The sequence below is a fragment of the Arvicanthis niloticus genome, chromosome 2, assembly GCF_011762505.2.
Source record: "Arvicanthis niloticus isolate mArvNil1 chromosome 2, mArvNil1.pat.X, whole genome shotgun sequence".
Lineage (NCBI taxonomy): Eukaryota > Metazoa > Chordata > Mammalia > Rodentia > Muridae > Arvicanthis > Arvicanthis niloticus.
Window position 1 is genome coordinate 35,534,269 of NC_047659.1, and position 26,343 is coordinate 35,560,611.

The 26,343-nt window shown below is 40.8% G+C and overlaps 1 protein-coding gene across 20 annotated transcripts in view; it reads left to right on the top strand.

Moving 5' to 3' along the window:
• Pkp4 (plakophilin 4) overlaps window positions 1-26,343 on the top strand; it is a 203,984-nt gene that overhangs the window by 104,578 nt on the left and 73,063 nt on the right. For 18 of the 20 annotated variants that reach the window (XM_076928763.1, XM_076928766.1, XM_076928772.1 and 15 more), the window contains one exon: window positions 10,727-10,839. The exons of the other annotated variants lie outside the window; for them this stretch is intronic. In XM_076928763.1, coding sequence (XP_076784878.1) covers window positions 10,727-10,839 — 113 coding nt within the window. Of the gene's footprint in view, window positions 1-10,726; window positions 10,840-26,343 lie in introns of those variants that run through there. 20 annotated transcript variants of the gene reach the window in all.

Consider the following 26,343-nt stretch of genomic DNA (forward strand, 5'->3'; position numbering starts at 1 on the left):
GCACAGCAGCATTATGCCTATAGTAAGCACCAGAGGAGAAAGCACTAGTTTAGAGGCAAGGCAGAGTGATATCCAGGCTGAAGTGGCCATCATTCTGCCTGTAGCTTCATTGTGCTTGAACTTAAGTCATCAGTTCAGATATGGTCTGACTCTCTCCTGTCACTCTACGTCCTTGAAAGGCAACTGGCTTTATAGCTATGGGTGGAACATTGGTCTTTCTTAATCGTGTTTCTGAAGAAGCCAAGGTAAGCCTTAAAAGTTAGGAAGGAAAGATACTCTTGCTGAAGTTACATATATAAAATGAAGTATTTACAAGACTATGGATGTAAGGCTTCTTTCATCTTGAGCTCAGTAACAAGCCTTTACTTTAACTGGCTGGAGCAAAACACAGACATGCACGTACACACGCACTGCATAGAGCAGAAAAAACACACATACAAAAGTAACTCTCGCATGGTCATAAGAAAAGACCTAAGATAGATGGTGATTTTCATTAATTTTTCCTTGTTGAAACCATTTTTTTTTTAAAGCTAGCCTCATATTTTGTGGCACTATTGTTAGATTTCATAAGGAAAGTTAAGTCTGTTTTCTCCTACTATTTTTGGCTGTATATACAGAAAATATTCTACATAGAGAAAATGGGAGAGCATGCATTAATCTTCATGGTTTTCTATTTCAACAAATAATGATCTGTGTGCATTATTATCATATACTGCCTAGTCAATCCACCCCAGATAACCATCTTACATTTGAGAACATGTATCATGCATCTTTGTTGTTTGTTTTTGGAGACAGGGTCTCGCCATATAACTGGCTGGCCTGGAACTCGCTATGTTACAGTCTGGTCTCAAACTCAAAATGCTCAGCCTACCTCTGGATCCCAAGTCCCAGAATTAAAGGTGTGCATCACAATATCTGGTACATCATGTATCTTAATAATTTTCAAATATATGTGCACTAGGAAGCCAGTGGAGGTTACTGTTGTTATTACTGCTCTTTATAACTCTTTAATATGAGATTCAAAGAAATATCTAAACAACAAAACTATTACATTTTAAAGAAAAGAATGCTGTGCTTTAGACATCAGTTCTACCAAATCACTACCGGAAGATAACATCACCAGTTGTCCGGTAATCCTGGCTCCAAGTCCTCACTGTCCTCTCGTCCCATTGCTTCAGTGTTTATTTAACGACAGGACTCGCCAAATAGAGTCTTAACAATGCTGGGAAAACCTCAAGTAGTAAAAGATTTAAGGAGAATTACTGATGCTTTTGTATACATACAGACACTTTTTATATAGCAATATACATCTTTTCCGAGGGAAAGCTAAATGAAAATGAGAAGGCATTGCTTGACAACATCCCTAGCTGTTAAACCAGGTTTCCAAGGATGCAGAGCTGGCCTGAGAGAGGAGGGGATTGGATGGTTTAAAGACAGATAAATGTAATGGGCATATGAGGGGACAGTGAACAGCACCTCTGAAACGGGGGACAATGTCCAGTGCCTCTTAGACTATACACTAAATATCAAGTCCACAAAACCTCATCTCTGTGAGATTCCTGACAGTTGATTTGTTACCAGTTGATGAAGTGTTGACAGCTAAGGTCCAACCCCACTTCTGTCTGTTTCTCTATGACTTTAGTTAAAAGTGAGACATAGTTTTATATACTTTTTGTCCAAATTGATTTTGTTGCCTTCTTAAAGAGATGAATTTTAAATGCTTTAAGGACCTCAAAAAGGATCATCCATAAGATTTATTCAGGCCTTTATATAAAATATTTACAAATAAGTTTTAGAAAATTTGCTGTCAATTTGACATTTATTACACAAAATGATGAATGAAATGTTCAGTTTACTCTTGAATTAGTAAATTGGACAGATGACATGGCCGGGACTCTGCTGTGAGATGGAGAGAGGACAGAGGCATTCACAGGAGTCTCATGGTTCAGGAGTGTGGAACAAATAATGAAGAGCCTTGAGTGACAAGTACAGGAGATCATGAAGTCTCATGTAGGTGAGACACCTCACTCCCAGGGGAAGATAGATTAATATCCTGGGGTACATTGATGGGTTTTGTTTGAGAAATACAATGTTAATCAATTCTTTTGATTTATTTCCTTTTAACAGAGGGAACTAGTTAGTAGAAGAGGGATAGGTCTAACATACCTATTAATTAGTTAATTATGTTTCTGTAATTCAGTATGTACTGACTGAGGGACTACTACATAGATGTTAAACTATAACAGATGTTTTGGACACCGAATCATCTCTGTTGTACCAGCTGAGTTCTTGGGCTGAAAAATCCAAGGACTCTTTGGTTTTGGTGCCACATAGATTAGAAAATAATATTTAGACTCATTGCAATGAACATTTCAAGTAAAGCTGTTTGGGCAAACCGGTATACTATGTGACATTGTAATTTCCATGGTTAGATGATATTTTATTATTTTAGGGGTTGCAGGGTGGATATGAATGGACAGGGAGATGAGTGGGGTTGAGGTGCATGATGTAATATTCACAAAGAATCACTAAAAAGTTTTAAAAACAAGAAAATTATATTTTACAGGATTGCTCAGTGGTTTTTGGTAGAGCAGTACTTGAGATCCAGCCAGGGGCTTTCTGCCAGCTGGTGAAAAGTATGATGAGTTTAAAAACTGTTTTCTGTGCCTACCTCAAGACCTATAAAGATAGAGCATTACTCTAATTCATTCATCTTTTTAATATAGAAAAGATGGAGATACCTTTGTGTAATATGTCATAGAACAAGATTTGGTGCCTTGAATCTTACAAGTGTAATTAGAACCCAAGCTTTTAAAGACTTCAGTGCCTGGGATGGTACTGGATTGTTAAAAGTAGACAATGTAAAGCATCATTAGTGAAAAGCTAGTATATAAGTGGTAACAGGAGAAGGAAACAGACCCAGAAACTCTGGGCTCACAGTGCTGTGTCTTCAGATGAGAACAATCTCAGTATTAAATGAGGAGAAATATTAAGGAACACAATAAGAGAGAGGACCAGGATCATCAAGGAGGCCAGAGGGCATGGAATGGGGAGCCCTGGACAGGAGGGCCACTCTCTCCACCAAGCCTGGAAGAAAACTGACAGTGGCCTCAAATGTGAGAGCAGGAAAGTGGGGATTTCATTGGTCGCTGAACAGCAGGGCCTGCTGCTCTTTCTTCTTGTCTGTCAGCGCCACTGTCATAGTAACCATTACAGCTTCTCTGTGCTCAAGAGGAAGACAGCTAGACTTAAGCACACAGAGGGACACAGAATGGCTCTCGCCTCAAAGCACACTGAACCTTGACACCCAAATGGCGAATGTATGTCCTTTACCAGTAGAGAAAAGAGATTGTAAGAGGGAGTACTGTGTGCAGGTCTGCTGACTGCACAATTATATAACATGCTGGTGATGAGGAATACTATGAACACTTTATGCTAATAAGTAAAGCCTGTAAGGAGCCAAGAGAACACCCTCCCTTCTGGAAGACACCTCAGTGTCGGGTGTGGAGGAGTGCATAGTCTGTACAAAAGAGAGTTGTAGGCAAAAGAAGTATTTTTAGGAAAGAACTACATTGCAGCTAAAGCCTGAGTATTCTTAGTAACCCAGAGGTGGAGAATATTCTGGGTAAAAGATGAACAGCTTGTAAAGAAGGTTTGTAAAGCAGAATAAGATTTCCTTCCCCGGGGCCCAGTTGAGAAGGGTCAGGAGATGCAGCACTATGGCCATCAGAGAAGATTTAATTAGTGAGGGTGAAAGGGTAGGCCCCCACAGGAGGTGAAGTGTGCCCTGATTTTAGGACCAACACTGGAGTCTTTGAAGGAGAAAACCAGAGTGCAGCTCTTTCTGGCTGTCAAAGGAGATGGGAGTGGAGGTATCTCCACTAGTGCTGAATGCTTCAGGAAACCAGAGGAAAGCACAGTGACCTCATGCATAGATAGATGTACAGAATCCCTTCAGGAAGAAAGAGAGAACTCAAACCTGGGAGTTTAGGCAGAGGTAAAAACCTAAGGAGGAAGGGAAACGGGAGGGAAGAGATTTCAGGCTCATGAACTTGCAAGAACAGACAGATAATATTTAAAAAAAAAAAAAAAAAAAAAAACTAAAAATCTCAGAAATAGAAAATATTTTCTTTGGGACAAACCCAGTGTATGAACTAAAACCTAAGAAAGGCACTGATGATTTAATACTAAGGAATTCTTCATGGCTATGGCTCAGAAAAATAAAGAGAAAACATGGGGGATGGGAAAAAGTAACCATAGTGTATGCCCAACACATGAACCTTTTTTTTTTTCACCTGAATGGAGCAAACAGACTCAATAAAGCCTTTATTCTGCATTGCTGAGCTGAGCCAAGAAGGAAGGATGGATCTCAGAAATCAAGACTGAAACGAGGTATCCACCTGAGCAGCAAAGCCGACATTCCCCTCCAGAGAGGTGGGGCTGAGGCTTGAATATGAGTTGCACCAGTGTGCTCTTGCATTGAGGCTTGGTTCCCTTGATAGATGCTATTTTGTAAGACTCTGGGAGCTTGTGGTGGAACCTAACAGGAGAGAGTAGAGCATTGTTATCCTTGGGGGTACCCCATTCCTGACCCCACTCTTGTCTCTTTTTCTCTGCTTTCTGGATGCCACGATAGCAACCATTGTGTTCTGCCGTACCCCTCCCCACCATGATGGACTGACTGACGTCTGAAGCCCTGAGCTCGTCACTGTCTACTGTCTGCTCAGCATGGAGAGTTCTGGTCTGGGGCTCGGGCCCTGCAGAACTCCAGTATTACCACAGGGCAGCACTATGCCTGTTGCCCATAGAAGACAGGCCTGTGTGGCAGCTATAAGGAAAAATTTTTCCTCCAAGAGTTTGATGCTTGGGAAATTTGAAAACCCAAATGACTAGTAAACCTAGGGAGTATATATTGGTTATATCAGAATGTAAACTAAAGCATGGGCAGGTCGGGCACCCGCAAAGGGGGACGGGAGACCTAGCCCAATGCCAAGAGTGTGGGCACTGGGACTCACCTACACAGCCAGCTGAGGTGGAAGTTCAGCTGTTTTGAAAGATAATCCAACAGTCATTATGAAACAAAAGTGGTGATGTATATATCTTTAAATGTAAAAATTCCCTTCTGTTTCTGCTCTGCAGAAGTCTGGCTCATATACACAAGGTTTAATCAAGAATGTTTGTTTTAAAGAATGCTTATAATTGTTAAGCAATTAGAACCAACCCATGAGTCCATCATAATGAGAACATAAATAAGTATGCTATTACCATAAAATGGGATATTATTGATTGGTAAAAATTGATGAGCAAGAGCTACCCATACTGATGCTGATAAACTCAGAATCTTACTACACTGAATGCAATCTGCAAACAAACTGTACAGTATACTATTTACATAAATGTAAATATAAAGAAGCAATAACATAAAATATTCATGAGAATAATATACATCAGACCCAAGGTACTGATGTTTTCTACAAAGGGGTAAGAGGGAAAAGTGGGATCCAGAAAGAAACCAGGGGCTATTGATCACTGGGAAAAAGAAACCAGCAGGAGACCAGCCAAGGTAGGGCTTGTGGAGAGTTTTCTGTGCAGAGATATATCAGATCAGTGCCTGTACAGAGGGAAGGAAACAGCAGGGTTGGCAGGAAGGGTACCAACCTCAGTGCAGGCTGACAAAGCCTTAGCCAGGCCCAAAAGGAAGCCTTGCTAAGCCCAGCCTTCCCAGGGCCTCCTCTGTCAGCAGCTAGGGGCCGCCAGCCAGAGGGTGTGCCTGTGAACAAGGGGTTGGTAGCTTGGTAGCTCCTGAGTGAGTTAGGGCAGTAAACCCTTTCTGCTTGGACTGGGCAGGCCTGTCCACCACGTGTATTGAAAACATAGCATAATTTCTGTTGCCCTGATGCTCCCTCTCCTCTGTCTTTGTCACGTCTTTCTGGCTGGGATGAAGATAAGATGAAGAGCCTTGCAATGGTCGCACAGATCACCTTCAGAGCATAGTGGTACCTTCTTTCTTCATAAGGTTGTGGCTTTATTTATCTGAGGATAGCCACATGCTATCATCAGGAGATCTTTCATTTCTGTCTCCTTAATGAGTGTTTAGAAGTCATTGGATGTTGCTTTGTATGATATATAATGCCACCTTCCTCATAAGTCAGAGAAGACAATAGGAACAGAATTGTCAAATGCTTATAACCTGCTCGCCCATCTCGGTCCAGTCGTATATGGTGCTAGACTTATATTCTATAGAAATAACATTTGCCCTCAAATCAAGCAAACATATATGTCATCTGTACATGTCCAGAACTTTTAGGTAACAGTGGCATGCAGATCCATGCTTTCCAGCTTCCTGGTCCTCTGCCTTCGGCCCTGTGATGAAGGCCTGCTAATGAAAAGTGTGGACACATAAGGAGGGTGGTTTGATAAATTAGTGAGTAATGTTCAACTGTATGGACTCTGGGAGTGGTAGAGATAAGATATACACTTTATTCATTAGGATGTTAAAGAAACTTTTACATTGGCTCCGAGGACTTCTGGCAGGGATTCATTGGCCTTCCAAGCCCTCCATACCTGTGGAGGTGCTTCAGCACTCCTAGTGACACACAGACTGATGCTCCTAATTAAACAGAAAAGGAGTTCATTTAGTGCTTATTAGTGACATTTCTCACTTGTGACAACGACCAGAGAGCAAAGCTTGAGTCCCACCTTCCACAGCAGTTTAAAGATTTCCCCAGAAACTTGGTCAGGTAGTGTTGGTGCAGCCCCAGGGCCTAGCACACAGCCTGCTTGGAGATAGTTTCTGTGTGAAGAACATGACCTTGAGACCTGATTCAGGAAGTACTGCAAGTAGGCAGGATTGAGGGAGAGAAGCAGCCTCCTGTTTCCTGGAACCGCTCTACAGGTGAGCATGTGAGTCACTGTCTGGCCTGAGAATATCTTAGGCCAGGGCACAGTCACCTGCCTCTGGCCTAAGTATAGAATTATGAGAAACTTATGTCTTGTTCCTAAATCCAAGTAGCAATTTCTTCTACAGTTCCTTGAAAGGTTGCTTCAGAGGTCATGCCAGAAGATGCCACAAACACAATTTAGACATCTATTATGATAGGGTTTTTTCCTATTTAAAATAAAATTATTTATTTTTTTTTATCATGGCCATGTTCTTATTTGAAATCTTACTCCAGTGTGGTAACTTGGTTGGACCTAAATGGAAACTCATGCCAGCCCTCAATCCCTGTTTGTCATTGAGAACAGGATACAAAAGCAATGTTACAGATATTTGGGAATCCAGGAATAGTCTCTTCTTGGACTAGCTTGATACAGTCAGTGTGGTTGCAGAAAAGTGTGTCTAATAAACAGCAGAGTAAAATATATGAAAAAAATAAGCATTTATCACCAAAAAGATCCCTCAAACAAAATAACTCTGAAACACTGTGAGGTAGGCATGACGTTTATCCTTCAGGTTATCTTAGTTTGTACTGGACAGCATAGTGTGGACCCACCTGGTCCTCGATGCCACATCACCCTATCATAGTCTCTGTCCAGCACTGTTAACCAGCTGCGGTTCATGTGCACGTTGTCCACTGAGCCTGCGCCATCGAGGTCCCTGGGGAAGGGTCTCAGTATCAGAAACTGATGGGCAGTTAAGGATCCTTTGTTTAAACTATTCTAAGATTGTTTCCTTTGCTGTGCAGAAACTATTTCTTTTTCTGTTGATACTTGGGGTTAGTTCCCGTGCTGTGGGTGTTCTATTTTAAAAGTTATTGCCAAGTTTCAGTGTTTCATGTCTTAAATTTGGGTCTTTGTACAAGATGGGGAAGTTGTACAAGTTAATAGTTGTACAAGATGGGGAAGGAAAGACTCTACTAGCCTTCATTGTTCTGCAGGGTGAAACTCAATTTTGCCAGTACTATTTGCTGGATAGGCTATCCCCACACCCACCCCATCCCCGCAAGTTTTATTTTTATTTTTTGGCTCCTTCGTCAGAAGATTATGTGAACTTAGTTTTTCTATTTCCAGTCCTCTGTTCTGTTCCACTCGTCGGCCCATCTATTTTATGCCAGAACCAGCCTGTCTTGTCACTGCAGCTCTGTAGTATAATGTGAGGCTGGGTATTGTGATAGCTCCAGCAGTGTTCTTTCATAGGACTGCTGTTTGTGGTCTTTGGTGGTTCCACATGAATTCTTGTATTATTGTTTCTAAACCGCTGAAGCATGACATGGAAACTGTAGTGGTATTGTGTTACTTCCATAAATTAATTTTGGTAGCATAGATATCTTCATAAAACTTTTCTACCTTGAAACATGAATGTTGTCTTATTGGCTAGTATCTTCTGTGATTTTGTTTTCATTTCTTTGTTTAGACATATATTTTCAAACACTTAATTTTAACTGGTTGTAATGGTCCTTGCCTTTAGTTTCAGGACTTGAGAGGTTGAGGCAGGAAGCAGATCTGTACGAGACCCAGGCCACCTCCCTGGTCTATAGTAAACTCCAGGCCAGGCAAAGCTGCATAGCAAGATAGATCCTGCTGGCCCTCCTACAACAAAACCTTAATTTGGGGGATAGTACAGCAGCAAGGGAACCAATGAGCATAGTTAACAGGTAGCCCACAGAATGGGAGAAAAACTTTACTAGCCTCGTCAGACAAGGGGACTAGTTAATACTCAGAGTTTACAAAGAATTGTAGAAATTAAATACCAAGAAAATAAAGTGGCCAGTCATCAAACGGATAAATGAACTGGACAGTTAGTTTTTAAAATCACAGATGGCTAACAACTATCTTTAACAGTGTTCAGCTTCCCTAACCATCAGAGAAATGCAAAGTCAAACTACTCTAAGATTCTACCTCACCCCCATCAGAATGCCTATCATCAACACATCTGGCTGTAAGAGTCGGAGAGGATGTTGAAGGAAAGGAACTCTATTCAATGTTAGTGGCTGTGAAAATTAATACAGCCTTTGTGGAATCAGTCTGGAGATTTTTCAAAAGAAAAAGACCAAAAGCTAAAAATAGAACTATGTGATCCAGCTGGGTATCCATCCAGAGAACTCCATATTCCACAAAATAGACATTTGCACCTCATTGCTCATTGCTCTTTTATTGACAATATCAAAGGATTGGAACCAACCTAGCTGTCCATCAACAAATGAACGGGTAATGAAAACTGCATATATCAAATATACATGTAAATATATAAACATATAATGCTCTGCAATAAAAACTGAAAACTTTGCAGGAAAATGAAACTAAAATTTTGCAGGAAAATGAGTGAGCTTAGACTATATTGTGTGAAGCAACGTCACACAATTGCAGAAAGAAAGAAACCAGGATGTTCTCTCATGCAGAGTATGGACAGTAGTATATGAATATTTAAACACATACATGTGGGTATAATATACATGAATAAAGAAAAGAAGCTAAATATGAGAGGCTGCAGAGGGGCTAGCACAGCTAGTAGGTACAGGTTATGAAAGATTATTAAAGACAATTGCTTTTCTAGTTCTAATTCTATCATCATTTCTTGGTATTTAATACTGAAAGTGTAAATTTGAATATGAAGCTCTAGCTTCCATTCCAATTTTACAAAAGTTATGTTGTATTTAAGACTTTAGATCTGGATAATCTTGGTGTGTAATATTTTTATTTATTTTCAAGCTTCTATAATAATGGTTACAAAAATTAAAAATACAAATAAGTATCCTAAGAATTGTCCATGGAATTCACAAAGCCCGTGCTGTCAAGTGGTTACTGCAGACCGTCAGCAGACTTAAGTAAATTTTATGACAGATATCAACACAGCCATAACTATTCCTTTAGTGTTTAAGTGCCTGCTATTTTGAACCAGCAGTCACTGTCAGATTAAACCACTTACAGCTGGATTGACATGTAGGCAGATGTTATGGTGCACAGGACTGTGATGTATCTTTACAGGTATTGATTCTACCTTAAAGCTTTAGCAAGTGATGTGTCTGGTTTAATCTTCTGGTGTTTTGTAGAACGATGTGCTCTGTTTATCAAGACCTACCAACCTAGCAGTAAGAGAAACACAAGTACAGTATAAGTACTTAATAATCACGTTGGTTCACATTTCTGAGAGAACATAAAAAACATTTCTCTAGATATCTTTTCCCACTTCTTAGGATGAGTTCAGAGTCCATATTCTTTTTATTTGCCTGTAATCTTCTGCTAAGTAGCAGCATAAATACATTGTGAATAGGGCAAACTTTTTTGGTTATATTATCAAATAGATATAGCCAGACACTTACCATGGGGTTTGAGTGTATCCTCAGTGCAATGATTTGTATCAGACATGGTACCATGATTCCCATCATGTCCTGACATGTAGTCCAGAAGGAGAGATATAAAAATCAGCCATTGAGGAGGAAGAGCTCGGGATGGTTGGTTTGCACATAGACATCTGCACACCTTAGTTCAATGGCACACTCTGCCAAAGTACTGTTTAAAACCTTCAGTAGAATTAATGACAAAGAAGGCACATAAGCTTCTGCATGGTTTCAGTTCCAAACCAGAGCTGATAGTCAAGTATGTTCAACTCAGGCACCAACATGTCCGCTGATGAGTGTTCATACCCTAGAACCCAAATTGCACAACGCCTTGCTGTAGCTTTATGTGATGGGTATGTTCCTGTGTTTCCTGTGACAGATATTAATTCTTATCTGCCTGAGCAGCCAACCTGGTCGCCTTATATGCCTTTTATTTCCTTAACTCACAGGAGCTTCAGTTTCAACGACTCACCCGAGAACTGGAAGTGGAAAGGCAGATTGTTGCCAGTCAGCTAGAAAGATGTAGGCTTGGAGCAGAATCGCCAAGCGTCGCCAGCACCAGGTACAGGGCCCGTGGCTCTATCTGTATGCACCCAAATCACACGTCTTAATAAGTGAGCAGAGCTGCGGCGACTAGGCCTGTAGCATGCCGCTCCCGTTAACTTCCATTCTGAATTTGACACCAAAAATGTGTATTTACTTTGCCCTGTGAGAAGCTGCTGACAACATTGATTATCCTTCAGTCGTGCGCTGAAGAGTTTGTCACGGCATTGGTAAGCCTTCTGAAACTCGGCACCTTGTATGCATGCATGCCACTGATGGACACGGTACAGTTAATGGCTATCTGTTTGGCTAAGCAAGTTGGCTGGTGCTTGGGCAACATGATGTAGATATTTCAAACTAAGAAATATTTCTGAGTGCTGTGGTTTAATTTGGCCTTTAGATGTGCCTTCAATTTACTTTCAGTTTTTGTAAAATCTGTAAAACTGCCATATACATCAATTACTCTGTGAAATAATCCAAAGTGTTCAAATACGGTAAGTACAGACGGAGGTAGTCAAATATAGTAGTTACAAAATGAGCATTTAACTGGAGAAACCCATTTAATGACAATTTTTGTATTTATTTAAATGGCCTTTTCTACTATTTAAAAAGATCACTGTTGAATAAATTATTACCAGTAGATCTGCTTCTTGAAAATTACATGTTGCTACAAGCAGATATTATTTTTATCATTCACATTTTTAAGCTTGGTTACATGACCTACACACTCCACCCCAGTCTCATCAGTTATTTGTAACTACTGAACTATTGTCCTCAGTTTCTTCTGTAGCTTACTGGAGACAGCGTCTGTTTGCTGAGTACGATGCTGCTTGTAGCTTCTCGTTTTTAGTCAGTGCTCGGCATGCTTGTTAAGCTCCTGGATTTGGTTGACATGCATGTTTCAGCCTCAGGTGTGTACGCTGACAGGAGTGTGCATTCAAGTGTTCAAGACAAAAGCACGTAAATGAAGCCAGTGTGTGCTCATGCTGTGGTGCATGCATGGAGGTCAGAACAGCCTGCAGGAGATTGCAGGAGATGGCTCTTCCCTTCCGCCATGTGTGGCCCAGGGCTCAAATTCAGGTCATCAGGCGTGGTGATGGGTATCTTTACCTACTGAGCCATTTTGTCGGCCTAAACACTCTTTTGTACTACTAAGATACTTACACACAAGCAACGTATAATATAAATGTTGAATTAAACCTTTTGGTAGCTAATGAAATAATTTACCAAAGAAAGAGAACATTGTAAAAAATTATCTGTGAAAAATCAATAGTTTTTTTGAAGGTATCAATAGTTTTAGCATTAAAAAAACCTGCAGATCCAGGAATATGTGAGGTGTTTTCAATAAGGACAAGTCAGGTGAATAGAAAAATAGAATTTTATATTCATAAGAAAATTAATCCCCCATGTGAAGGGCTGGGAAGGACACCTGGCCCTTGCAATAGCTGACTCAGAAAAATCAGATTTATCTTATTAAGCTTCTAGAAATAATTTTCATATCAATTATATAAGTTGATAGTTAGAGAAAATTAAAAGGGGCGGGGGGGGGGGGGGAGAGAAAACACTAAGCTTTGAGCTGCCTTTGCCAGAAGCTGGGGAGTTACTAGACCCCAAGGTAAACACTGGAGTTGTGTTTAATTTTCATGCAGGGACCAAGGAATGAAGGCCTGGGTACATATAACTTGGCACATTTGAGTTTAATTATCTCATTCGGTTGTATCCTTCAAAGGGTTACACAGAAGGCCAACGCCATACTCTTACAATGTATTAATTTGGAATCCTATTGTAAGTGTGCACATTATTCAGGAGTCCCCATCTTTGGAAGTGTCACCTCTAGGGATGAGCTCACAGTCAGGATTTTGTAAAACAGAAACCCCAGTGGGGTTTTTTCAATGCATGCCCTTTCACAGAAACATCCTTCTGTGACAGCTCCTTCATAGTGAGAGGTTCCCAAACTCGGAAGTCGCACTGACACAGAATATATCACGGAGCAGGAATGTGGTGGGGTGCAGTTTTATATGCTAAACTGTGTTACTGTGTTCTCATTTGGTAAAAGTTTGCATTAAAATATTTCTTAGGGGAAAAAAATTGACAGTGAGTAAAACTCAGTAGGCAGAGTCCAGTTTCCAACTCTCCAAACTGGAAGCCTTTGGAGAAATTTTGAGAGGTGTGCATGGTAGGAGAGTATAAAAGATGCTCACTGCAACGTTGTTGGCAAAAGTAAAACAGAAGAACTTAGTTGTGCATCAGGATAGAAGTAGGAAGTGAAGCTGGGCGGTGGTGGCGCACGCCTTTAATCCCAGCACTTGGGAGGCAGAGGCAGGCAGATTTCTGAGTTCGAGGCCAGCCTGGTCTACAGAGTAAGTTCCAGGACAGCCAGGGCTACACAGAGAAACCCTGTCTCAGGGGGAAAAAAAAAAAAGTAGGAAGAAGTGAGCTACGAAGAGATAGTCTAGGGTAGTTAAAATGATCTGCGCATATCAACACGGACATGTTTTCAAAGCAGACTTTTGATTGGAATATGGCAAAACAGCCAACAAGAAAAAGGACCAAAGAGACAGAACTCTCGTGTGTGTGTGTGTGTGTGTGTGTGTGTGTATGTGTGTGTGTGTGTAAGCCCTGACTTAACTTTGTGAGACAAAGAGCCTCCAGAGATGTGGCTGAGTTCCTTTTGTATGAGCCGAGTACTCCTGGGTGTGGGGCCCACCCCTAGGAGTGGTTTGTTTCCCCAGTGAGACTCTTGGGGAAAACTAATTTTTTATTTGTGAGTGGCTATCAGTTGGAGATTGTTTCTGGGTCAGGGATGGGGACTTGTGTCCTCTTCTTTCAGATGGGCTCCAGGACCCCATCTGGAATAGACCCGTGTAGGCCCTGCGCATGCTGCTTCATTGAGTTCACGTGCATGAGCCCTTGGATCTAGAAGGCCTTGATTCCTTGCTGTCCTCCGTCAGCTCTGGCTCTTCCACTCTTCCCACCTCCTCTTTCACAGAGCTCCCTGAGCCCTGAGGGAGGGACTTGATAGAGACATCTTTTTTAGGACTGAGTATGCCAAGGTCTGATGATGGCTGAGCAAGGCACTGACCTATAAGTAAAGCAGAATGTTGTTAGAAGTCACTTTGTTGCTACATTCCTTTAGCAGAAAAGTAGCATTTGGGTCGCCCCAACCCCCACCCCCACCCCCAGGTTTCTGGCCTATCTCCTCTCAGGTTCTAGGCTACCCAAGCAGATTTGGATATGGGTTCCTTCTCATGGACTGGGTTGTAACTCAGATACTGGTTGGTTCCTCCCATAAGCTTTATACCACTATTATACTAGCATATCTTGTAGGTAGGTCACTCTTGTAGATCAATGGATTTGTACCTGGCTTGGTGTTGACTTGTCTCCTTTAGTTGTGTACAGAGTACCTTCCGGTACCATGAACACTAGTCCATACTGGTAAAAGCTCTAGGTAGACATTAGTTTGACTTCTCCCTGTTCAATGTTTGTGTAGGTATTGTCTTTAGCAGTGGTGCCTTTCCGTCTGTTTTTGGAGAGCTGGCAGTAACCTGGGTTATTTGGGGGTTCCTAGGGGACCCCTTGGGCCAACAACTCAATCAGATGTAACCCATTCTTGGTACTGACATCAGGCCAATAACTTTAGCACCTCATTCATTCACACAAGTAATGCTGGCCCTTGGTTTTGTGGAACCTCATTAGGACGTCCATAAAATGCGGTCATGGTGGATACAGAATAGAATGAGGAGAATCTAGACAGCCAGGCAGAAATGCATTTCAAAATCTTTAGAGTTACAACTAGAGACAAGGATTTTTATCCCATGAACTTACGCAAGTCTTATCTCAGGTCAGACTGCCTTGTGTTCCTAACACCCCAACTCAATGGCTAACTTCTTTCCATGGCCTTTCCCAAGTTCCTTGGGAAAAGTCGCTTCTCTGTGCCTATTACTGTAGGCATATCTCACTGTGAGGCAGTGCCGCCCGATCACTGCACGCCGGGTGACTAGGCATCCCAGCTCCCACCCAGATGCTCATTAAGTGCGTAATGGACCTTCCTAAGGAACCACAGCTTTGAGTTCATCGAGGTGCTTTGCAAGTTCTTCTCTTGCTGACCTTGGTATTTGCCTTCCCACAACTTAAGGCTACCTTCCAGAGGACCTGCAAATGCAGTAGGGGCAGTTGCTCAGCTCCGAGGCCAGCATCACTGCACACCATTCAAAGATGATGTTAGAAAAGCCAGTAGTGGTGTTCTACCATGTCATATTAGAGACACTACCCTGCGTGCCTTCCAGCCCCTTGCTGTCCACTTTGGAACCAGAATATAAAGATATAAATAGAAATTTGCTCTGAGATCAAGATCCCCTTTTTTGTCAGCCTCTTGATTTGTTCAACGGACTCTAAAATAGAAGCCCTGCTCAGAACCAGGAAGCCACCTGTTGAACGTTTTTCCCATTTTTGTGAAATGTGTTTAGTCAGAAAAATGGGCGTTTTATAACCAGTTATCTTCCTGAAGATTTTTGTCAGTGGGAGTATAGTACATTGTAAGACTAACATTTTGTCTTCTAAAGATTCATCAAAAGAAAATAAAATGTGTATTTTATTGACTTTAGTTGTCCCAGTGTTTGCCATCTCTGTCCTCACTCTGAGTAAACTCTGTGGCACAGTGAACTCTAACTCAGGCACTTGCACTGCGGTTTGAACAGTGAACAGTTTGCTTTCCTCTAATTTGAGCTCCACCTGCTCTGTGCCCTGCTGAGAACTTTAAAACAATCTCAAATGAATGGCCAGATTTCCTATTAATCACCCCCAAAAGAAGCAACCCAAACAAGGCAGTGAAAAGCTAATTTTATATGACTTTCTGTTTGTTTTCTTTTCTTGCATTCTACCATATACAAGCTAGCCATATTGATGCATTTATACTGCTCCTGATGTGGATGTGATGGTGTCTCTACCCAACAATGATGTATGCTACTAAACATAAAACCTTGAACGGCCCTGAGAGTAGACGAAGGGACTTATTCTGAGTGCAGCGCAGTGTTAATATTTCATCTCATCCTAGCACATTTGAAACATCTTTCAAAATCCAGAAACTAAAAATAAAGTGTGAGGATTAGGGGAAAAGGGAAGTAAAATTTAGACGGATGAGATGGAGCCAAGATTAAAATAGAAGAACAAGAAAATGTATATGTAGCATGCTTTGTGTTGCTGAGGTCGCCGAGAGCCGTTTTTGCTCTGGGCGTCCTAGAAGCCATACTGGAGACAGAAGCATGGAAGTGTGCACTAGGTGGAAACAAACCTCACTAATGAACGTCACGGTGTTAGCACCAGGCTGCTCGGCAGGATCCTCCCATCCTAGGTGCCAAGACTGCAGTGCTTTCTCCCGTGCCATCACATTGAGAGAGAACTGTTGGACCCACAGTGGTCTCTGCCAACAAATTGCAGAAGCAAGCTCATTGGGCCGTTTCTCGTTGCTAAATGGAATATGGATAGATGAAATGGCACTTTTGCTAAAAGTAATTCCCCTGGGGACCAATCTTGACTTCCAGCTTGGCTCAGGGTGATATTTAGCACATGTAGATAGATGAATTGCTTTCAGGTCGGCTGAGCAGGCAGCCTGCCATGACTGTTTCTGTCTGCAGAGGTTTTGAGAGTCATGTGGGGCGATGGATGCTGAGATGTGAGGTGTCCTGTGTTGCAATTCACTGCACAGGTGTGTTATATGCACATTAATGACAAAAATGGCTTCCAGGAAAAGCTACACTATACACAGCACCAGAGCCACACAGAAAACTGTGTCCTCTGAAGCGTCACTTGCAGGTTTTGATGAACAAGAACCCAGTGAGCTCTGACTCAGGTTTGCACTGTGGTTCTAACAGGGAACAGTTAGCTGAGTTTAGGTTTAACCCAACAAGGTGAGGTTCTAACAGGGCATAGTTAGCTGAGTTTAGGATTAACCCAAGGAGGTAACAATAGAAAGACCTAGCACTCACCACAGGAAAGCTGCCTGGACTTCATGCCCACCTGGTCACCGTGGAACCTGCCCTCGGTGCTCCCAGGAGCAAGGAAAGGGTGGAGAGAAGAGGGTAACCAAGACCATATTCTCAATCTGTACTTTATTGACTACAGTTAAATAATGGTCACCTTAGAAAATTTATAAAGTACAAGTTAAAATTAAAGAGAAAAATCCATAATTTTGCCACAGAGATAACTACTATATTTAAAAGTCATGTCTATTGAAACATAAACCACAGCAAATCCAGCCCTTTATAGTACAGTGTTCTGGTTTCTAACTAACACAATTAGCACAGAGTCGTATGGTCGCCTCCGCAGTCCACAGAGCATTTCGTCATCCTCCCCAAAATGAGACAACTACCTTTAAAAGCTTGCTGCATTTCTTTCTGTTCAATTTTTTCTTTAAATGAAAGTAATTCCCCATGAGTGGCCTTTCACCTTGTTCTTTAAGTTGCACTCTAACGTGCCAGACTTATTAGCTGAGCAACTTTTAATGGCACCCACTTGTCCAAAAAAATCCCATGGAAACAATAGCTCAGAGCCTAGGGACACTCATTTGGCAGCAGTTGGAGATTTCTGGAATCTTCCAATGGCAGGTGCACAGTGAGTGAAGAGGTGGCCAGGGAAAATACTACCAGCTTACGAACTCAGCCTTCGGGTGCACAAGGTATGGCCTGTGTTCACATCTCATTCAAGCAAGGAAATTACAGTAGCTGTTCATCTTGCTGGGTCACAAACCCTGGCAAGAATAAAAAATACAGTTAGGGTAGAAATCAGTGAGTGGAAACATGAGACTTAGGATTCTTGAGACTCTAGTACAGAATTTGAAGGGTGGTCAGAGGCTCAAGAACCTATCGTGCTGCCCCCAATCGCACCGTAACTGCTGGCTCTTGCTTCTGGGTTACTTCCAGGTAAGTTTGAGATGGTGAAAGAGTGTGTTTTTTGCAAGCTAGAGATCTGTTTCTCATACTTTATCTTGTAAACATTTTAATTTATAAAGATAAGGTACTCAGTTTACATCAATATTGGGGGGGTGGGGTTGTTTGTTTGTTTGTTTGTTTTGGGTTTCTTTTGGTTTTGGTTGGTTGGTTTGGCTCCGTTTGGTTTGGTTTGGTTTGGTTTGGTTTGGTTTGGTTTGGTTTGGTTTGGTTTGGTTTGGTTTGGTTTGGTTTTTTTTCAAGACAGGGTATCTCTATGTAGTGGAACTCACTCTGTAGACCAGACTGGCCTTGAACACAGAAGTCTGCCTGCCTCTGCCTTCCAAGTGCTGGGATCAAAGGCGTGCACCACCACTGCCCAGCAATATTGGAGTTTTTAAAAGGCTGATAGTTGCAGACTTGATTTTTATTTTCACACATGATGTTCAAATGCACTTAATCTTGTTTGGAAGCACAGTATTCTTTACTGGGTGCTGCTGCTGCCATCTTAAAGCTTCTAGACAGAAAAATGGTGTCCTTAGAACTGCATAAAGGACAAATGGGTAGGGGTAGCAGTGTTGATAATAATGACATCACACTCGCCCCAAGATTCTCTCCCAGCTTAGTTTAAAGCCCCAGTCAAGTAGAACTCTTCGTGCTTTCACAAAAGGTCATGCAGCCTTGATAGCCAGTGTTCTTATTGCCACTTAGAAAAAGAACTGTTAGTTTTTAATGAAAAGAGTTGATTTTCCAAGGCCACTGGGACACTTGGAAAAGTTTCGTGGTTTTGCATTATATAGGGTCATCTGGCGCCTGTCAGGCTTCTGGTGATACCTTAAAAATTCTGAAAATGTTTTGGGACTGAAGGTAGCAGAAAACATTTATTCATGATTCAGATCTTTCTTCAGTGGATATTTTTTTAAATTATTATGAAATAAACGGCCTCAAATAATGCCTTTTGTAAAATAGTCTTTGATAAAATTGTCTGTTTCATGACATTTATTACTTCCTTAATTTACCACTTGAGAAAGATATTTGATAGAATTCTGTCCCTTTGACATTTATTTTTGGCTTCAGCAGCCAAAACTTGGGGGATTTTTGTTTTTATTGTTAGATCGTTGTTTTAATGAGATAATTTCATATCAACTTCAAATTCTAATTTTTCAAAGTACAAAGATCAGTTCATTTTAGTAGATTCATAAAGGTGCTCCTCCATTAGCATTCTTCCCTGACTGGGGCTACTTCCTGTGTCTGTGACTCCATGCTAGAGTGTGTGTGTGTGTGTGTGTGTGTGTGTGTGTGTGTACATATATATGTGTATATATACGTGTATCTATATACATATACACATATATACACATATATACACACACACGTGCGTGTGTGTGTGTGTGTGTGTGTGTGTGTACATATATATGTGTATATATACGTGTATCTATATACATATACACATATATACACATATATACACACACACGTGCGTGTGTGTGTGTGTGTGTGTGTGTGTGTGTGTGTGTATAATGTTACTATGCATTTGGTCCTTTATATCTGACATCTTTCACTTTGTGCATTCAAGGTTTGTTTATTTTCTATATAGCATGCCATTTTATTTCTAAATAATATTGCGTTATGTGGACATACCACGTTCTCCTTGACAGTTATTATTGGCTGTTGTGAGAGTGCTGCTTCTGACTTTTAGGGGAAAGCCCAAGGTATTTGCTTCCATCCTTCTCAAGTTAGGGTACTGGTAAGCCCTGGGGAAATTCCTTTGGTCCTGTATGTCCATTCTCCTGCTTGACTCCAGTCTCTCTCTCTCTCTCTCTCTCTCTCTCTCTCTCTCTCTCTCTCTCTCTCTCTCTCTCTCTCCTGCTCTCTTACTGCAGTCATCCTTTATTGCTGAGCTACCCATCTGTGCATAGTAGGTCAAGCTATTTCAATGCTGCTATGCTTATCAATTCCCTTATGTCCTATTGGATCTCGTCACTAGTGCCTCCCTTAATGGTCAAAGGTCAAAGCTTCCTGACTTCATTTCTAATCAGACTAAGTGAAAAGAAAAACACTCTTTAATATTTGAATGTGGGATTTCCACAGTATTTCTCATGTAAACTATAAAGAGAAATTTACTAACACTGAATTGTTATGGCTGAACTCCCATTAAAAGCAATAGAGAGTTGCACACAGGAAGGGTAGAAATGAGTCTGCTGGCCTCGGCTCTTCAGAAGTCAGTTTGAATGTGGTTAGCTCATCACCATGTTACCATGTTTCCAGAAGACATTTTTAATTACTGCTTCTCAAGCCATAAGTGGATTTTATCCGATGGCTGGTGCACACATTTGATGTAATATCTGTGGGGCACAAGCCCAAGGACATGAGACAGTATTCCTAGACACTTACTTTAACTAAGAACACCGCCAAGTGATGTTGGAATCATTAGCCAAATATTTTTTATGAGAAATAAAATGTGTTATGAATCCAGAACATTATACAGCAAAACATTCTAATTAGAGTGTATAACTATTCTAAAATGTTAGGCTGAGCATTTAAACATGTTAAGTGGGTGATGTAGCTGTGAGGACCGCATATACAGACGGTTTATAGTTAGCATCATAATTTCAGATTATTCTGTTACCTTTGATTAAATATGAAAGCAGCCCAGCTGTATTAATTTTTTCTAATTAATGAAGAGTAAAATACCTTTTAAAACTTTTTAAAACTTCAGAAGCCCATGTATGTAAAATATGGGTTCCATGCCATTATCTAATTCAAGAAACTTTTAATGAAGGTAACATTATTTCATTTCTGCAGTTTTTATAGTTTATATTCTATAATTACTAGTTGTAAATTATTTAACATTAATGATTATTGAGCCAAACTAATAATTACATTGTTTAGCCTTGCCTCTAAATCATTAGGTTTTTAAAAAGCTATCTATATATATTTTTAAAGTGTGATAGATAGATAGATAGATAGATAGATAGATAGATAGAGTCACTTTGAAGTTGTCAATGTTTGTAATATTTAAGAAGTACAAAAAAATTACCAAATCTAGAGATGTGACAACTGTGAATATTTATACGCAGAATTCAAAATTACTGAAAAGGTTTTATATTGACTTTAATTTTTTTCTATAAAAGAAAAATATTAAATCAAAATTCAATTTTTTTCCTCACTCTTTACGCCATAGCTAGCCACTGGTATATTGTCTTCTAATGTACTTTGTGTACATTTTTACTAAGTATACATCATTCATGTGGATAGCATTTTCTGTTGCTTTTTACATATGCACATTTGTGGGGATGAAGAGATGGCTCAGTGGTTAAGAGTATTGGCTGCTCTCCCAAAGGACCCTGGTTTTGATTCCCAGCGCACACAGGGTGACTCACAACCTCAGTACCTTCAGTTCCTTGTGACCCAAAACATCTTCTTCTGTCCTCCTCAGACACTAGACACTTATGTGGTACCTAAGTATGCATGCATCCCAAACACCCTATATATAAACCTGATTAATTTATATACACAAACAGCATATTCTATGTAATTATACATTTTGCTTTTTCTTCTTGAGATATGCCCACACTGATACATGTAGATTTGGTTTTTTTATACTGCTATATCACACTAATAAGCTGTTGGGCTCTTTTCTGTTGAAAGTAAAAGTAGTAAAAAGTGAACATTTTTAAACTAGAATGAACGTTCCTTTTAAATTCATCTTTAACATATAATATATATCATGCATTATATAGTGTTTGTATGTGTTTTAGTAATGACCACACCAGACTGATCGGTATCTGTCACCTTAGGCATACCATTTATCTTGGGAGATATTGAACATTGCTACCAGCCATCTAGGTATAGAATTAGCTCCTGTCAGCCAGTCACCTGCCCTCTTATCATCTGGATACCGTGCTGTGTAGCACCGAGCCCCACACCTTTCCCTACTTTTGGATAAACTTTAGCTTTGATGTGTAAGTGAAAGCAGGGTATATTTGCCTTTTTTTCATCTGCCTTATTTTACTTAACACAATATCCTCCAGAACCAAAATCTTCTTTAACAATGAACAGTTTTTAAAAGTGTCTTCTGTTTCACATGTGTATGACTCTGTAACACTCTCTTGGAAGGACATGTTTCTACATTTGTGCATTTATATCATGTGTGGGATGGTAAATGTGTGCAATATCCAAGCATAGCTGTCCCACAAACAAGGACAAAGTTCAGGAGTCAGGCCTTCCCTTCCGTTCTTTGCATTGCAGGAACTGATTGTGAAAGGCTTGGCAACAAGTGTGTTTCCTCCCTGAGCCTTCAGGCTAGCCCAAATGTACTTTCCAAAGATGTTTCCTGTGCTCCTAAGGTTTCATGGCTTTTACATTTCATATTTTTATCCCCAGTTTATCTGGAATTGATTGTCTATGTGCAAAAGCCACAGGAGAAAATCTGATATCTGCTCACTCTTAGGACAGTGTCTCACTAAACCTGGAAGTTGCCTGATGCAACAAATCTTCATGTCTCTTCTTAGAAATTTCCACTCTACTAAGGCAATCCCTGTATAATGATGCAGATACCAAAGTGCTTAGTATGGTTGTAGACACTATATACTTTGTGAGAGTTCTGTTCAACAGATTGCACTGGATACCCAGGCTCTATCCTTGCTTAATGTATCCTTGAGTTTAAAATGTGTTTTGTTTCTAGTAATGCAGTACAGAAGAGAACAGCCGCGGAACTGCTCTTGCAAGATTGACAGTTGCATTAACAGATATTAGTATTCGTTATTGTATCATTGCCCAGTAAAGTTTGATTTCTGGTTTGGTTTGATTTGGTTTTCATTATTACTGCACACCTGACTAACATTAAGATATTTTCCCCTAACAATAGTATTTTCCACAGGGGAGCCAATGAATAGCAGGGAAGACTTAAGGCCTCCACCTCCTCTTCCTACTTCCCAGTTGAGTGTTATGTACCTATAGTCGATATAGGAAATGGGATATAGGAAAGCCATTAAGCCCTTGGCCTCCATCACTGTGCCCACCTGAAGCTGCAGAGGCTGTTGTTGCTTCTGCTAATTAATTACAGCCATGATACGGGAACCCGTGTAAGTCCCAGCTCAGAACTTCTGGAAAATAGCCTTGAAAATAGCACTTCATCTAATACAGCTCGTGCCTTTGATTGTTTCAGGGAGAATGTTAGATACCTTCACTTAGTTCATTTTGATCTTCAGCAGCTAAAAGATGGTTGCTATTGTGGTTGGCAGTCAGAGCAGACAGTGATGTGAGGTGAGATGTTTCTTTAGTCCTTCAGAGAACTGCTCAGCATTGCTCTAATCCGATGATATTTGGAAAAGAACATTGGATGTGTGATTATCTTCTTAAAAGTGAGGGCCATCTATTAGTCTGTCTTCAGCAGTTAATCAGCTTGCCGTAACAATAAACATGGCATGTCTGCCTGGGGAAAGGAAAGCCCTGGCCCGTTCCCCAGCCCCATAATATCTGGATTGTTCCTATAGCTGCCTCCCTGGGGCTTCATGAGCTACTTAATAACAAATCAATCTGATCTGGTTTTGCATAGATTTTTTTTTTCTGTTCCAGGTTTGTGTTCCTTCACGATTAAATGGGGGAGAAAAATGCTCCAGACTTTCATACCTAAAAATCTAATATTGCACAATTGAAATGTTAGCATCCCACAAAAGCTTTGATAGAACATTTGGTTTGCATGATTTGGTCGCTTACAATCCGACCAAAACTATCTTTAACAATGGTATCTGCATGCACCTTCCAGCCTTTTTTCTAAATGAAAAAACAAACAATAACTAGTATTTTAGGTTCCTGTGGTCATTACTGTAGTCTAGGTCAGTTGTTGGTTGATCCAAACTTTAGTTGTATTATCAATAATATTGTTGGTAGGGTCACAAGAAATTCAAGTTACATTTCCAAGGGTGACACTAGGGCTGATACACAAGAGGTACAGAATGTTGAGGGCATCTTGTTCTCTGCAGTGAGAAAATACTTCTCAGTCAGATGGTTGTTGAATAGGATATAAAACAGTCCTACAGTGTATGTCTTCTATTACCAAAGAGAGCAGTCCATTCAGAATAAGCCTGTGTTAAAACCTTTTGTGATTTTTCTCAACCACAAAATCATGCCCTTGATGACCACTGGTGTCCGCTGAAGCTCTCAGCGGAGAGGCAGCAGGTTCTCAGTGCAAGTGGCAGTGTGTGCACACCTGGATCCCTTCTCCATCATGTAACATCAAAAGGGAAACCATTCAAAGTCTGGAACTGAGGGTCTGATGTGACACATTGTAAAATAGAGAATAGTCACCATGGTGTCTACTTGCTAAAAATTGCCTCAGCATCTACATTTAGAAACCAGTCAGGGAATCATAGGAGACAGAAGAGCATGGTAGACGGTGTTTGGTTGGTGAGCTAATTAGATTCAGGCCATCAGGAATTCCAGGTATTATCATATGGTCACTTTTTCGTGTAAGGTGGATAAAATTGGACAGGTGATCCGGTATATTTTATTTATGTTTTAAGTGTTGCAGAACAGATTTTAAAATGTCAGATGATTTAGTTCTTAATTTTGAGTAAATGGTTTTTAAAATTCACTATATATGGTGTTTATTTGCCTATTAAGATGATGTTTTATTAATTCTTTGAGAATGACATTGATACATACAAATGTATTGGGATTGCAGTATTTCTGTCCCCTCTGTGATTGGTGCTGGTCCCTGGGAGACGATGTGATATATATGTCCCATTTGTGGCCAAGCACCCCGTAGGCACTTTTCCTCTGCCTTACCCACCATCCATTGCACAGGACAAATCTCTGGTGAGGTCTGAGAGCTTTCCTGATCTGTAGGTCGTAGAAGACAATTTGTACAGGGCCATTTAACACAATCAGAATAGTAGGTTCACCCCTGGGGCCTATAAATGCCCCAGTCTTGGCCAGGTTTGCAGTACAAGACATTAATTCTACCACTCATGGGCGAATAATCTTTTCATGCCTGTCATTCTGGTAGCTCACCAAGTTCACAGCTCTAAGTTAATGACATACCCCCTCATGTCTCCCATCAGCCTGAATGGCACCTCTGGTACTGTGAAAGCTAGCTTACATAGAGGAAGCTTCCATGTCATCACCAGCTTTGTTTCTCCATGTCCTATGTCCAAAGTTGTGGTGATCTCAGCAACAGGGCCTTACTGTCAAGTTCTGCTAGGGAACCAAGAGCAGCAGCACGACCAGCATCCATTGCTCTGGGCTCTCTAGAACACTCTGACCTCTAACAGAGGTAGCTCACACCAAGAACTGGCTTTTTATTTGGTAGCCCCTAGTTTCTGATTCATTGTCCCGTGGGGGGTGGGGAGGTGGTAGCTGTACCCTCTCATCCTCCTTGGCCTCCCCAAATCTCCTGGTTAGCTGGTTAGCTCTCTTCTCTGTTGTGTTGTAAACTGGACATTCACACTACAGCTCTAAAATACTCTTGACCAGACACTTCATGTCTGTGCTTTGGAAGGGTCTAGCCACCTGAGTGGGTTTTACAGATCACCCTCTGTCTTTCAAAAATGTTGTCTGGGCTGGAGAGATGGCTCAGTGGTTAAGAGCACTGACTGCTCTTCCAGAGGTCCTGAGTTCAATTCTCAGCAACCACATGGTGGCTCACAACCTGAAGCCCTCTTTTGGTGTGTCTGAAGACAGCTACAGTGTATTCATATACAATACATAAATAAATCTTTTTGAAAGAAAAGAAAAGAAAAGAAGAGAAAAGAAAAAAAGAAAGGAAGGAGAGAAAAGAAAAAAGAAAAGAATGTTGTCTTGAGAGAATCCTTCTGGTTCATTCTCATGCCCCACCCCCCTCACCCCCCTTTGGTAGCTTGGAGACCCTATGCATGTAGGAAGCAGTGGTCGGTAGAGAGGAGGAGGAGGAGGCCAGGTGGACTTAAGACTTTAATTTAAACAGGTTTCAGATGCCGCAGTGCCGAGCATCGGTGTCTGGATAGCGACTGTCTCCAGGCTCTGTTCTTTCCCCCAGACAGTTATTGATGATGCTGGATCTCTCCTCCTCCCACATGTGAATTCATTTCTCCCTCAGCACAGAAATAGCTTCATACGGCCCTGGTCTATAAATCAAGACTTGAGAACATGATTCCAGCAAGAAACAGGAGCTAAGCAAAAATTTAAGACGCATGCTGTGTTCTTCATTTTTATAATTGGAACAAAATTCCTCTTAGAAGTTAAAGAACCTTCCTTCTTCATAAAATCTAAAAATAAATTTTTGGTCTCACTAATCAGTATGTACAAATTAAGTTTTAGCTGGACACTATATGGGCGATGTTGCCCAGCCTTCCAACACTGGAGTTACAGGTGTACACCACTCTGTCTGGCCCAGTCATTTGCTCTCAAATATCTAAACTGGTTCAGTATTATCAGAATGCAATATTTCATTTAAAATACAGTCTTAAAATTCCTTTTTTAATGAGATTTCAAAAGTTGAGGCTATGTATCTTACTTGCTGTGCCACTGTGATGTCCCAAGTTTAGATCCCCACTTTACATTAAAAAGTCAGGTGCTGCGGTACATGTTTGCATCAAAACAAAACTTTATAAGTCAGA